The 14088-nt window shown below is 44.7% G+C and overlaps 1 protein-coding gene across 1 annotated transcript; it reads right to left on the bottom strand.

Annotated features, from left to right (window-relative positions):
- Positions 1–266: 266 nt before the first annotated feature.
- PLEKHB2 (pleckstrin homology domain containing B2) lies at positions 267–11897 on the bottom strand. The gene is made up of 8 exons (XM_054282581.1): positions 11838–11897; positions 8618–8665; positions 7845–7997; positions 6931–7033; positions 6003–6042; positions 3848–3937; positions 2625–2736; positions 267–645 (listed from the first exon to the last, which is right to left on the bottom strand). The coding sequence occupies exons 2-8, from the start codon at positions 8652–8654 to the stop codon at positions 509–511; spliced, it is 672 nt and encodes a 223-aa protein (XP_054138556.1). The 5' UTR covers positions 8655–8665; positions 11838–11897; the 3' UTR covers positions 267–508.
- Between the last annotated feature and the right edge of the window lie 2191 nt (positions 11898–14088).

Here is a 14088-nt window from a genome sequence, read left to right on the forward strand (position 1 = left end):
CATCTGCAGGCAAGTCTAAAAACAAACAAAAAAACCCCTCAAGCATGGCAGACTGTGTAATGCCAAGGAATCACTGCTGAGCTCTCTGTTTTTCCAGGGAATGTTTAAAAGCCAGTAGTATATGTACACTAATGCAGGACTCCCATTAACCTTATATTTGAATTGGATCTTAGACCCTTCCCCCAAAAAACAATCTTTTTTCCTATGCTGTTTACAATAACAGTCTGTTCATAAAGCAGATGACTGCTACCACGTGACACTGGTGCTCATATTGATCCTTATAATTCTGAACATCAGACCAGAATCAAGAGCAGCACATGCCATTTCCAACCACTTAACTTAATGGTGCCTTTAAACTCTCATTAAGACAGTTAAGAATCAGTTATTAAGATGTCACTACTGAAAAATAACTATTGCATTTTTCAAAGTTTAACAGTAAACAACATTGCCAATATATTATTGCACACAATAAAGGGATTTGGAACTACAGAGATAAGGAAAGGGTAATCTAGAAGACCCAGAAGAGTGATCCCAGAGCCATTCCAGTTGCTGCTCCAGCCAGCATGCCCAGTGCCAGGTCTCCATCGCTGTCACGGTAACGCTCTCGGATGATGATGTGGTTTGCAGGGGGCTGCCCATAAGGTCCTAGGAAGTAAAAGGTTGTTGGGAGGAGGGCAGAAGAAATGTGTATCTTAATATCATACACTGCAATTTCAAAACAGGCAGTTCTTTCACCTTCTTCCTTCAAATGAATACTAATATTTTGTCAGCTGCACAGGTAGAACACAGTTCTACTTTGGATTCGGCCTCCACATTCATTAAATCCAAGGGCAATCCTAGCAACACTTCTAGCCCTACAACAACGTAATATTTGTGAGGAAAACTCATCACAAATGTAAAAGTGAACATTGTTCTGCAAGCAATTGTATTCACTTTATGGATTTAATGTAAGAAATGGGTCTGAAAATTGATTCAGCCTTGAAGTTAAGGCAAATAGTTTAGTTCTTCCCCCTTACCCCCTCCCTCTGAAAAAATCTTTGGCAGGTCTCAAGCCAGTCATTTGTCTGAAACTGTGCATCAGTTATGTACATTTACGGCCTACTGCAATTCAGCCTTCACATCCTGGATTGATCTGTGGGGTGGTGACAGCTGCTACATTTCTGTTCAGATGAAGATTGGCCAGTAGAAAGAAATTACCCTTGGACTCAAGAAGCCACTGACTGACCCCTGCTCTGTAACAGACTTGTAACAGCTTCACCTGTCACTATTCTGATTCAGCTCCTAGCTGCAAAGCAAACATATCAGTACTGGTTTCCATCCCAGACATTTCAGGGAGAGTAAATATCCTTGAAAATCCCACAATGGTGTTTTGTAACAGATTCTTAAGTAATCCAACTAAATACAACAGGAAAGGCTTTCACTGACTCTGAACAATGCATGACTCCCCCCCCCTGAGCAGGACTATGTCACTGCAGAGTAGGAGCAGCAGAGCTGCAGGTACAGGGGTCAGTGAGGTGCTGTGGTGAATCTGAACCCTAAAGTTTAGTTGCAGTGACCCTGGTGAAGAAGAACTTTGAGCCTTGGTTACTATGCCCAACCAGTATTTGAACACACTTGCAAACTGCTCAGGGGAGTTGGATGCTGCATTGTTTGGGTTTGGCCTGCTGGAAGTTTTTAAAAACAGTTCTTGGGTTTTTAAAAAGCTACTGCTTTTCAGAACCAACAGAACACACATTCTTCTGTGTTTGAATATGTATCATCTGTATCTTAAGACTTCAGTGACTTATATGAAGAAAACTTTAAAGCTTTAAAGGCTGATGCACCTCCCTTATAATAAAAAATGGAAAAGGCAAGTGAAATAATCTGAAAAATGTCAAATGGAAAACAAGATCTCCCTCAAAACTGAAATAAGAATTTCTCAGTAGAGATTCTTGTTTGCAGAATCACATCATGAACAATTAGTTCTCTCATTTTTATTACCATAAAACTCTAAAGCCCCAGTTCTGTAGGACTGGGGCTTTGTGCAAAACTAACCTTAAATTAAGGTGACTGATTAAAAGCACACCCTACAATTTTACTCTTTGCTTCCTGTTTTTGAGATTGAAAGCTACACAAACCTGAGATTTCACATGGCTGAAATGCTGCCATACAGCAATTCCAGCATACAGGGATGGAACCAGGTACAACCTTGTTCTGGGAATGGATTTACCTTTGAAACTTGTGTTTAAATAATTAAACTAGGTTTAAGAGCAGCAGATGAATGAAAAGCTCCATCAATGCCCAATATGGAGTATTGAATCACAAAATTACATCTTCTCCTGGCTCTTAGACCTTTCCTTAGGAAACATGCTGTAGTTAGAGTTCTGTATCCTTCAGAAGGAGTTTATAAAGCAATGTAACTATGCTGAGATCACATTGGGAAGGTTAAATCCCTTAATTCTGCCAATTTCACTGCAGTCCCTTTGTTGTGAAAGGGTGATGAGTGGATTGGGTTCCAGTTGCAGGTCAGGTTTCTTTCTCTGTGTACAGGAGTGGTGGCTGGTAAAGGATGGTGATTACCAGAGCTAAAGCCAGAAGGATTGACTCAAGTGGCTTCTGTGGGAAGGTGAGGATGTGCTGATTACCTTGGTATGGATACTGATAGGGCACAGCATAAGCTTGTCCATTGGAGGCATAGAAGATCTGAGGGCCCGGGGGGTACACACCATTGTACTGATCATAGCCATAGCCATAAACCTGGGGAAATTAAAAAGGGCTGTTACACAGGTACACTCTGCTATGGATCCAATCAAGCACACTGTTCAATCTGCCTTCATTTCTTTCACTAAAGTATCCAGGCTGTCCTGCTACAGCCAATCTACTCCCTGGAATGGATTCAGAACAGCTGCTTGAAAAAGAGGGCACTCCTAAGCAGCATCTGCTCTCTTCCTTTCCTCAACAGGCAATGGCAGAGGCAGGGCCTGGATCATCAGGCAGAGGCACAGCAGCCCTGCCAGCTTCTCCTCTCTGCCCTCATGCCAACAACAGCTCTCTGGGGAGCTCAGAAGTGCCAGGAAGGCAGCAGCCAATCCCAAAAACTCCAGCCAGCCCTCCAAGAGAGTACACTGCAAGTAAATGTCACATTAAAGACAAAAGCTCTAGAGCTGTATGCTTTAGAAGAATTTATTTTCTCCAAAAGAGGAGGCTGCACAGGGGAAGCTCCCAGTACCACAACTCGTTTTTAACAAGAGTGAGAGGCTGGAGCAGATAGTGCAACAAGCAATAGTGCTCCAAACTATCCCCTCACATACTACTGCACATCACTAAACACATCCAGAATTGCCCAACATATCCTGGTTTGATCCCAAAGCTGCTCCTTCACTGCAAAAGAACTGTGTATCCAGGAACTAGAGTTATTGTGTTGCTGTGACATCTCAGTACAACAAAATCCTTATGTGTTAAAAGTGGCAGCTCCAGTCACTGCAGCCCATTTCTAAAACTCCTGATCTTACACCTTTCCAGCTCTTGCACAACATCAAACTGTAGTTGCACCTCCTTATGTTAGAAGCTGCATGACCGCTGTACTTGAAGATCAGCCAAATAAATTCTGCCCTCTCTCAGAAGCTTTATTTTTCAAGTTCACAGAGCAGCCACCCCTTTATACACCTTCCAACAAAATGTGCCTCATCCTTTTCAAAGGAAATCCATCTCAAATAAGAGCAGCAATAGGCTGATAGTGCCTTACTCTCTGCTGTTGTAAAAGCTTTCAAGCTGGGTGTAAGAGTGCAATGCAGCACTTTGTGAGTGCTTGAAGGAGGCTGCTCCTGCTGCCTCACTCATGTTGATGCTTCCTGACTGCAACTCTTACCTCAGGTGATGGTGTGGCATAAGCTGTGTAGGGAGGAGGGGCTGAGGAAATGGCTGTCTCATCATACATCACATCAGATCCCACGTAGCCCTAAACACCAAGGAGAGAGAGCAGTTATCACCTGTTCCTACAGACAGACAGACAGAGCAGTCTAAAGATTAAAACTTAATGACCCCAAAGAGAAAGTAACCTTTAGCCACACTGCATGTTAAGAAAGCAGGGAGTTCCTTGTAAAGACTGCAGAAAGAAAGGACCTGGAGACTAGATCTGGGAGAATACAAATTTCTGAGCAGCCACAGAAAGGAGCCATCAAATTTTTCCCTCTGTGTGTGCCACAGACATGCATATGTGCACATGCAAGCACCCTGGCTTCTCCCACCATTCCAGAGCCTCAGATTTAGAAATTACCCTCCTGTTCATTCTCTGTCTTCAGATAAAGAAATCTTCACAACTAAGCTGGTTTCTTCCTAGCACCCTAGAGTTATTGTATCACCAAGTTCTGCAGAAGCAGGTAAAGGAAACAAATGCAGTAGCCAAAAGTGGTACCTGAGGCAGAGGTGGTAACACTTCAGTTCATTTAGAATAAGTTCTCAAAGACAATTAAGATTTCTTACACTACCTTTGTATTCTTGCCTCTAATATCCAAAATCTACAGTGATGCTCTTATTCCCTTTTCCAAGGCAAAAACCAGCTCCCATTCTTTAATTCAAAGGGAATATTTTAATAAATCAACAGCAAATGTTGTATTATCTCTTGGACTGATGAAATGGCATTTGAGGACATAATATGGTTATATCCCAAGTCACACTCATGGTGAAGATTCTAAGGACTGCTTGAAACACTGTTAAAATACTATATGAGGTGGTATTTCCATCACCTGAGAAATCTGCTCACATCTTAGCAGTAAATGTGTTCTGCCCTGCCACAGGGATCTCTGTACAAGCCATGCACAAGCCTGCAAACACCTGTAAATGATGCAGTTCTCAAAGCTAAGGTGATCACCCCACTATTCCAGGGAAATTAGGAGGCGCTGCTGGATGCTTGGAATTTTTGAAAAGTGTGTCACACACCTACAGACTCAAACCCAAGTCTTCATTGGACACCTTTAACAGCTTTGGAAGATGTTAATTTATGTATCTGCTTGTGTAGAGGGCTACCTGCTCTACTTTGAGTATCCTTGGGGTCTGCCTTGGCTGACCAAGGTCAGCACTGCCATGTTCTGAGCCATCTATCAGGGCTGGCAGCAGTGTCAGAGGCATGAAACCACCATCTCACACACAGGTGGGATAAATCCTGTAAAACTAGAGCAGACAGACCATGGGTGTTGTGTCCTCTGCATGAGGACAAATCCCTCACTTCTCATTTAAGGCCACAGGCAGTGTAGCAAGGCTGCAGTCAGAGGCAGTCGTGTCTGGGGTAGTTTTGCCATGACAAGTGTTTGCTTTGGGTGTCTACAAATCTAAGTTATATCATCTGACAGATGCCCCAGTACAGTGGCAATGTTAATGTGACCCATCAGAAACTGAGATAAGCTTCTACAAAACACAGCATTTCCCCTGGGTTGGTTCAGCCTAGTCATCCAAGGAAAGCTAGTGCTGCAGATACTCTGGAAGGCAGTCTAAAACAAATTGCAGAAAATGCTGAGGTAATCCACTCCTCCTCAGCAGGCCTGCACTCCCCTCCAAGCATCTCACTCTTCCCCATGTCTCTGCCAAGAAGCATCCACAGTGGGATGGATCTACATTAACAAACAGCTGCTGTGTAGTAAGCTTCCTTTAGCACTGCACCCACCTGGGAGGCAACAAACACTAGGAGTGAAAAGTTCATTTTTGCTGGTTGCAGAAGATTTGCTTGTTGCCCACAGCCTCAGTGCCCACAGACCAACTTTCCAAACATTCACTTCCACCCAGAGAAATCATTCCTTAAAATAATTATTTTCCACACAGCATGTATTTGCCTGGACTTGGCTGCAAGGATGTGTTTGTGATCCAGAGAATCATTCTTCTCCCCACCCACAAGCTTTACTATCGTGCTCATGACCCTGTTCTTTTCTAGCAGAGAAGGATGGGAGATGATTTCAGAACTCAACTGCTGGACCACACAGAACACTGATGCGCTGCTTCTCTACCACTATAAAGTCTAGTAGGACACTCACTGTGTTTGTTCTGGCATCCTGGAGAGCAATTTTCCATGCCCTGCAAAAAAAACATAAAACCCCATTTGTTAGTGGAACACTGATAAAAATTAATGCCACCTTTTTCTTTCAGGTCAATCAAACAAACAAGGTTAGCAACTAGAGGTACTGCAGGAGCAGAGTTTTAGGTACTGCATGCATCAAAGCCTGATGAGACACTCAAATAAATGCACAAAATTGTTACACCAAGACTAAGAAATAATTACTTTGTTTGCAGAGCTGAGAAAGAACAAGGAGGAACAAGAGGCGGAATGGATGCAGTTTTGGAGGTCCTTGCTGCAAGCACAACAGGTAGGGAACATGCAGTCATGCAGTCAATGGGAAGAGATGCACCCCAGCAGAACAGCTCATCTGTGCTGGTTAGAGCAGGGGCCTCGCTGCTGCTGCTGCTGCTGTTCCCAGGAGGCAGGAACACCTCACCCAGCTCCTGCCCTGCCACAGGGCTGGGAGCATGCTCCATGGAACACACTTCTTGCCAAACAGTGATTACAGGAGTTATCTAATTCTATACAGCCCAGCTGAGCTGAGAGTTCACAATAGTGGAATATTGCTACTGGGATGTCCCTGGGCTAATGGCACATCACATGCTCTTGAAGAATGGTAAAAGTTTAAAAAAATCTGTTTAACAAGTCTTGTATTGATCATATTAATCAGATTCTTCTACTCCTCCTCACCCTTCAGTGTTTTCAGTGACTTAACTTGCAGTTAGTTTGCATGAGCCAGAAACTTCTAGGAGAGATACTGGGGTTTTTGTCACTGAAAACCTGCTTTCATTTGCTTGAACACATTCTTAAAATATATCTCTGAAAGTTAGAAGGGAGGAAAAATAACTAGGGAGAGGGATAAAAGAGGGAGAAGTAGCAAAAGCATTATTCTCTGGCTGTCTTACAGGCAGTCATCTGCACTCTCTGCACAGAGGTTGACTGTCTTCCCATCACGGCAAACAATCTGCAGTAAACAGTCTCTGTGCTTCCCCTCTGGAGGCTGGAAATCTGAGTGAGAGAAACAGACATGAGTTATGAGTACAAACAGCACTACATGAGAACATGGACAAGAAGGGAGTCAGTTTAAGCAAGTCTGGACAAAATAAACTAGGGCCAGTTGTAGCTGCCTTCTGTGGCATCAGAGCCCCAGAAGGAAATAACCTGTTCTTACTCCTCAGAGTGTCCTGAAAGTAAGCAGCTCTGAACACCTTCCCTACAAAATGCAAGTGTCTCACAGCAGAACCAATCTGCACTTAGCAATGGTACTGTGCAGCACTTGTGTCCTTCCCTTGTGTCAGCACCAAGTCAGCACTAACAAATGCCAGAAGTGAACTTAGGAAAAACATCTGCTGAGGTTTCCCATTTCCAGCTGTGCCTCTCCATCCACCCAGCACTGTGGTTACACCAGGACTGCTCTGTATCAGACACACAGCCCTGCTGAGGTTTCCCATTTCCAGCCCTGCCTCTCTGTCCAGCAGCACTGTGGTAACACCAGGAAAGCTCTGTGTTAGACACACAGTCCTGCTGGGAACATCCCATCCTCCTGCATGCATGGAACACTGTCCTCCCTGAGTTTTAACAGGAAGTATCAAACCCTAACCTAACCTATCACATGGTGATACCATACCCTGGGTATCCCCAAAGCAATTTAGGAGCTGGTGGGGTTGAGTTTTTTTGGAAGAGAGGGATTCAAGACCAGTGAAGTTGCACACACTTTGGACACGTTTACACTGCAGTAGTGCTGTGTGTGGTGTGCTGGGCAGGCACTGAACTTGTGAAGAATCTCTGGATACACAAATCCTGAAGGTTTCATTATTACCTCGACATTCATTCCCCACTCTGAGGTTGATGCAGTGGATTCTCATGTGGATTTTATCTTCCAGATCACGGCGACTTTGATCATCATAGAATATCAAGCGGCCATCAGACCACAGATCAAACCAGTTCTTCTTCCAACGCCGTAAAATAGTACCTTAAAAATCACACAGTCACTTTTGAGGGCACATATTGGGAAATACTTCTGTTCTAAATATAATAAAAATAAACCAAGAAATCCTTCACTGTTGCCCCAAACAACATTCCAAAGTGCCAAGCAAAATCCTGTATTACAACATCCTCACATGGGAACATTAGAGAATTGGGTGCCATATTTTACCTAGAATTCAAAGCAAAACTGGTTTTATTTTAAGTGCATAACCTGATGCTTGTGTTCTAACTTGCTGCAGGAATGAGCAGAGGGCATGATTAATAGAAAGACACTAAGCTGAGGTGTCAGGTAATGTTTCCAAGTCCCCACTTACACAGCACTAATTACAGAGCAGCATCTGAAGCTGAATGCCAGCCAGACACCTCAGATATATTTATATCCTGTTTCCCACTGGAGCACCCAAAGGTCATGTGGGAATGCCGTCATGACACGTCATTATGTGATGTGTCCTTAAAGTAAAAAGGAAAAAAACCCAACAAAAACAAACCCACAGAACTTCTTGTTTTAAGAAAACCTGGGAATTACTCCAACATCAGCTCCTCTGATGTTTTCTGAAGAAATCCCAGTGAACAGGGAGAGAAGGAAGAGAAAGATCCGTGACTTACTTTGCCGGAGCAGCCATCCGCTCTTCACAAATGCCATTGCTGCTTAATCTAGCGGGCAGAAGAGGAAGGGGCAGGGGGGAGAAAAGCAGTTGTCAGTATTTCACAATAACACATTAAAAACAGGCATCTCAATACCATCTATTAGAGCTGCTCACGTAGCAGAGATGCAGCGGATCCCAGCTGAAGATACTCAGTAAGCACAACTGGTGCCATAGGATGTAACAAAGGTGCAACTGCAGTGATCCAGCGTGACTGTCAGAGACCACCTTGGTGTTTAACTGGCCAACAAAACCCTCCTGCTGCTGCTCTTAGAAAATGGGGAAGAGACAGGCTGCAATGACTGCCTCCTGACTCACCAGCAGTTCCTTTAAAGTCCTCTCTGCATACGTGTACATCCTGTATTCTGCAGTCTCAAGTTACCAAGCACTTCTACCTGCCTCTTTTTTTTTTTTCTGTACTTCCTCTTCTGTGTTTTTCATTCACTGGCTCAAAGTCCAGACAAAACAAAAGCTGAAACAGTTTAATCTTAAACAGGAAGGAGAAAGCTAAAGCTGTTTTTATGACTTGTATTTCTTTCAAATCATCACTAGCTCACTCTAAGAATTAAAGTAAGTAAAAGATGAGCCCATAAAGTAAGATTTTCAGTTCTCCTCAGCTTTTAAATGAAGCTTGAAATAGCATGGCAAGGACTCTGTGTTAAATTCAAGCCATCACACGTGACATTAAGTACCCAGCCACTGCATTCTGGTTTATGATCATGCTGAAAAAAGACATCAAACATGGGATGTATTGGAAAATGAGGTTTGATTTTACAGCCTAATGGTGTTCTGATTATTGTTTTAAAAGAGATTATAAAAACTCAACTGTCCAGATGCAATTGAACTAAAAAAGGAAGAACAGAAGCATTTTAAGCCTCCCCTGAGAAGGCTGCTTTTTAGAAATTATTTGTGAGGCCTGTAAGAGACACAGATATGAGAGACAATATGAGAGACAGAAATGATACTGAAACCTAACAAAGAACAATAATTCTACTTGTGGCAGCATAAAGGAGGGGGCATGAGGGGGTGAAAGGTGGTATAGTAGATTTGGTAAACAGAGAAACTTTTCCCAGACAAACCTCAGCAGAATGTGTTTAAAGCTGAGGAGAAGAGAGAAAAAGAAGAGTTTTGTAATCTTCTAGCAAAATATGAAATTACTAAGGATTCATTTGTTTCCTGACCTAATGGATATTACTTGTAGCTGTGACCTTTTCAGACTACTGTAAATACAAATACTGTAGCACACAAGATTATAACCATCAGGATTTCATATTTAAGGAATGCCACATCCTGCACAGGCTTTGATATGATGGTGAGAACCACCTGCAGGTAAAGTCTGAACTCCAGGATAAACCTCTTATTCTTGACTTTTGTACCAGTTTGCTGGGAAAAGAAAGATTCTGCTGAGAGTTCACTTCTGAAGGGGAGTGTCAGACTCCTGTCCTGCTCTGGGGTCTGAGCGTGCTCTTGTCACCCCTATACAGAGAGAGAGCTCCAGAAATAGAGGCCAGTTAATTCTCCCAAAGTAACAAAGCAGTACAAAGGACCTCAGGCTCATTCTGCCACCACAGGCTTCTCTCCCCTTGATTCTCCTTTACAAGCAAACAGTCTACTTGCTCTTCATTCTCACAGCGATGAGTATGTCTAATGGTGTTTCCATGTCTTCCAGTTTGCCCAATAAGGTGAAATCACTATTTCTGGAGGCTGTTTCCTAGTCTACAAGCCAGAAAACAATTTGCATGAACTTCAGTTCTGCTGCAAGTGTTAGGCTAGGCCACGGAATGTTGTTGCTACCTTTAAACCAACTCTGTTACACAACAGCATAATTAGATTTAACTTAGACACAAAAAGGGGAAGAACCAAAGAAGAAAACCTCTCTCTTGACAAATTGAGTTTTGCCTGTGATTACAGAACAGCTCACAAAGTCTCACATTCAGAATATTTCAGAGCTGTCAAAGCTACAAGAGCAAACAGGGCTTCAGCAGCTGTAGAACACCTTGCATGAAACCTCAGAGGCAGCAAATATCCTTTCCCAAGTCAGAGTTTAAGTGCCCAAAACGTCAGCTCTGGAAAGAGAGCAAGGAATCACACAGAAAAATCTGTCAGCACTTAAAGTAGGAGGTGCAAAAACAATTAGATATTCTTCCTTGTCCCTTTTAAGCACAAGGGCTCATCTGAAGTCCTCTACAGTATTCACAGTCCTCCTACATGATGTTTAAAAGTGTATTTGCGGAGCTAGAAGACAGCCTAGCAAGATCAGCTGCATCTGAATAGTATTTGCTTGCTAAACCAGCCCAGTGCCATCAACATGAAAAATGGGATTTAACCAAAGATAAATTAATAATAAAAATAAAATCAGTAAATTTATTAATAAATTAATTATAAAAAATTACCAATATGAATAAAAGTGTTTTGGTGACTGAAATCTAAGAATAGTAGCCCTCTAAACTGAACTTGAGTTAGGAGTAGATGCAGCAAAGGAGTGGGACAATTCCTTTCTGCTCCCTGGAACAGCAGTTTTCTGTAAGGAATATAACGTGGAATATCCAACAGTCTGTTCCAGTCCCTTTCCCGATAAAACACCCTTTAAAATAAAACACTGCAGCCTGTAGTCCCTAGCTGAGCTGGCAGCGGGGAGGGCTGGGACAGCAGCGGCAGCGCCGAGCGGAGCGGGCGGTGAGCAGCAGTGCCCGCACACTCCCCCGGTTCCTTCACCCTCGGTACTGGGGCAGAGCACAGGAAGCACAGTGCTCAAGCGTAACCCTGCCCGGCCCCTCCCGCTCCCCACAGCGCAAGTTTTCTATTCCTGGAGCTACCGGGCTCCGGCCCAGATGCGCAGGCCCCTTTCCCGGCGCTGTCTGTGCTCCCCGAGCCAGCTCCCGCGGCCGCGGCTCCGTCCCAACCCTGCCCGGCGGTGCTCGCTCCCCCGGGACAGCCCCAGGGCAGCCCCGGCCCTCCGCGCCTCTGCCCGCCGGGGAGCGGCCTGGGCTGGCGCGGCCTGGGCTGCCCCGAGAGCCGCGTCTGGCCCTCCCCGCCGCCGACAGCCGGGTCCTGGCACGGCTCCCGGCCGGGTCCGCGCCCCGCTGACCTTGGCGGGAATGGCGGTGGTCAGGCCATCCCCCTGGAGCCGGCCCCCTTGGCCCCCTCCCCGCCGGCCCTGCCCCAGCCCGGCCCGGCCGTACCTGCCGCTCCCCGCGCCCGCCGCCCGCCGCCGGCCCCGCTCCGCCCGCGGGCAGCGCCAGCCCCGCCTGACGTCAGCCGCGCCACACCGCCCGGCCCGCACGGAGCCCGCACGGAGCGCGCCCGGCACGGCTCGGCTCGGCTCGGCTCGGTCCGCTGGGGACGGCTGAACCGGGACACTGACCCCGTCCCGTTAATGCCTTCCCCCGGCCGCCGCCACACGCGCTTTGCCGGGGCTTTAAATCTATCGCCTCTGCTCGGACCGGCGGCTGGCACAGCGGCGGCCTCACAGCACTAAGCGTTCTTTCCACAGGCTTTTCCTTTTCCTCCACGGTTTCTGATCTCACAGAGAGCGGCAGGCGCTCTGTTCAGGCAGTCCCGCAGCAGCGGGGCCGGGCAGAGGCCGGCTGCTCTGTGACCGGTTACATAAGGCAGAGGCACAGCCGGGCCGGGCCGCGCCGCAGCTCTGCCCGCTCAGCGCTGCCCGCACGCCGGCACCCACGGGCCGTGCACCGTGCCAGCGCCTGATTGACTCCAGCGTTCAAGATGTGTTTCCATTGCTAACGCAAAATGTGTGAGATGGTTACTTTGTGTGAAAAATGCATATTTTATAACTGGCTTTTCGCAAATATTAAAGTGAATATTATATGTGCTATGTTAGAAAGTTATGCTGTATTAATTTTCTTAAGTAGTGTGTTAAATATAGTTTTAGGTTATACCCTCTCTTAATCAACCTCATCCTAGCCCTCCCAATCTTAATTGCAGTAGCCTTCCTCATGCTAATAGAGCGCAAAATCCTAAGCTACGTACAAGGCCTAAAGGGCCCAAACATTGTTGGCCCATTCAGGCTCCTGCAGAAACTATGCCATGTAGGATACTTTTTTCCTAAAGAAAGGACTTGCTGCGAGAGAGCAGTTACAGGACCCCTGAATCTTTCAGAGAAAGAGAATTTATTGCTCCATTATCAGAAGAAACGAACTTCTTCCCGTCTCCTGAGCCCTGAAGATGCTGTCAGGATTCAGAGGAAGAAGCTGACACTGCCCAGACAGAATCCTGTGTTTGAATGGAATTTATGCATCATGGATGAGGTGTATGAATATGCAACTGGCTGTTGCTTTTAAGAGTTAATCCTCTGTTAACGTGGGGCCTTTTTCAGGCTTATGCTACCCAGAAAAAGGTACCCAGACATCCGTAACTCTTTTTGTTTTTATTGTCTCTTATTGTCCTAATCCAAATTACTATTACTCTAATTATATTGCTATTTTTCTAACCATTTTATTATCATTAAACTTTTAAAAATTTAAAAACAAGTGATTGGTATTTTTCACACCAGCTTATAAACTCCATCATTCAAATTGTGTTTCCATTTGTAACACAAAATGTATGACATGGTTACTCTGGAAAATGAGAACAACCTCTTATGGAGATGTGATATTTGCCCTGGTTGATGGGATTTCCTATTAGAACTTTTCCTAGACTCATTCTAGCAGCCTAGGAGGGAATACTATAGTGGATATTTTTGCCCCTGACATCCAGGAGGAATGATAAGGAGAACTCCATGTTATCAGAAGGCTAATTAATTACTTTATTATACTATATTATTCTATACAGCACTATATTACAGAATGCCACTATTGTAACATCTGTAAGTAAAAAGAAAAAAAAATCATTAATTTGTTTCCTTCAGTCAATTTCTTTTAGTCGAGATAATACAGAAGTAATATTCATCATAGTTACAATTTGACTTAATCTGTCAACAAGTTCCTCAAATTCCTCCTACCCATTTATTATCTCTTCTTGAGCACAGGAGCAGTTCTAACTAGAAATTACATGGAAAGCCTGTGGCCCTGTACTTCAAGGCTGCAGTGTGGCCTTTGCTTTCATGTATCTCTGAAGGACCAGAAAATGCTGTAGGCAGAACAGGGGGGATAAAACCAGATCATCTATCTGTGAACAGAACATGTTTCAGAAAACACCAATAAAGGAGATTTGTGTAGGTCAAATTCTATTTATGTAGGGTCCTTTCTCAGAGGCTAAAACTGTCACCTTTCATTGCTGAAAAGGTATTTTCAGAAACAGAGGTATGAGGTTGGTGGTGGAAGGCAAGACAACCTTTACACCGGGGGAGGGAGCAGTTTTCTTCTGGAATGAAAAATCCTCTTGTCAAGGATTTGGGAATTCAGCAGCTCCTGCCCTGGGTAACAGTCACGAGGGGACAGCTCCCTTTTTGGCACGTGTTCAAAGCACTGGCTG

This window comes from Melozone crissalis, unplaced genomic scaffold (assembly GCF_028551555.1).
Source record: "Melozone crissalis strain CALT ecotype California unplaced genomic scaffold, PUWL_Pcris_2 ptg000034l_1, whole genome shotgun sequence".
In the NCBI taxonomy this organism is placed as follows: domain Eukaryota; kingdom Metazoa; phylum Chordata; class Aves; order Passeriformes; family Passerellidae; genus Melozone; species Melozone crissalis.

Coding starts and splice junctions, on each gene's coding strand:
- PLEKHB2 (XM_054282581.1), bottom strand. CDS start 8,654: ATGGCATTTGTGAAGAGCGGATGGCTGCTCCGGCAAA. Junction 2,737..3,847: donor ATGCCACACCATCACCTGAG/GTAAGAGTTGCA, acceptor TAATTTCCCCAG/GTTTATGGCTATGGCTATGA. Junction 646..2,624: donor CTATCAGTATCCATACCAAG/GTAATCAGCACA, acceptor TTTACTTCCTAG/GACCTTATGGGCAGCCCCCT.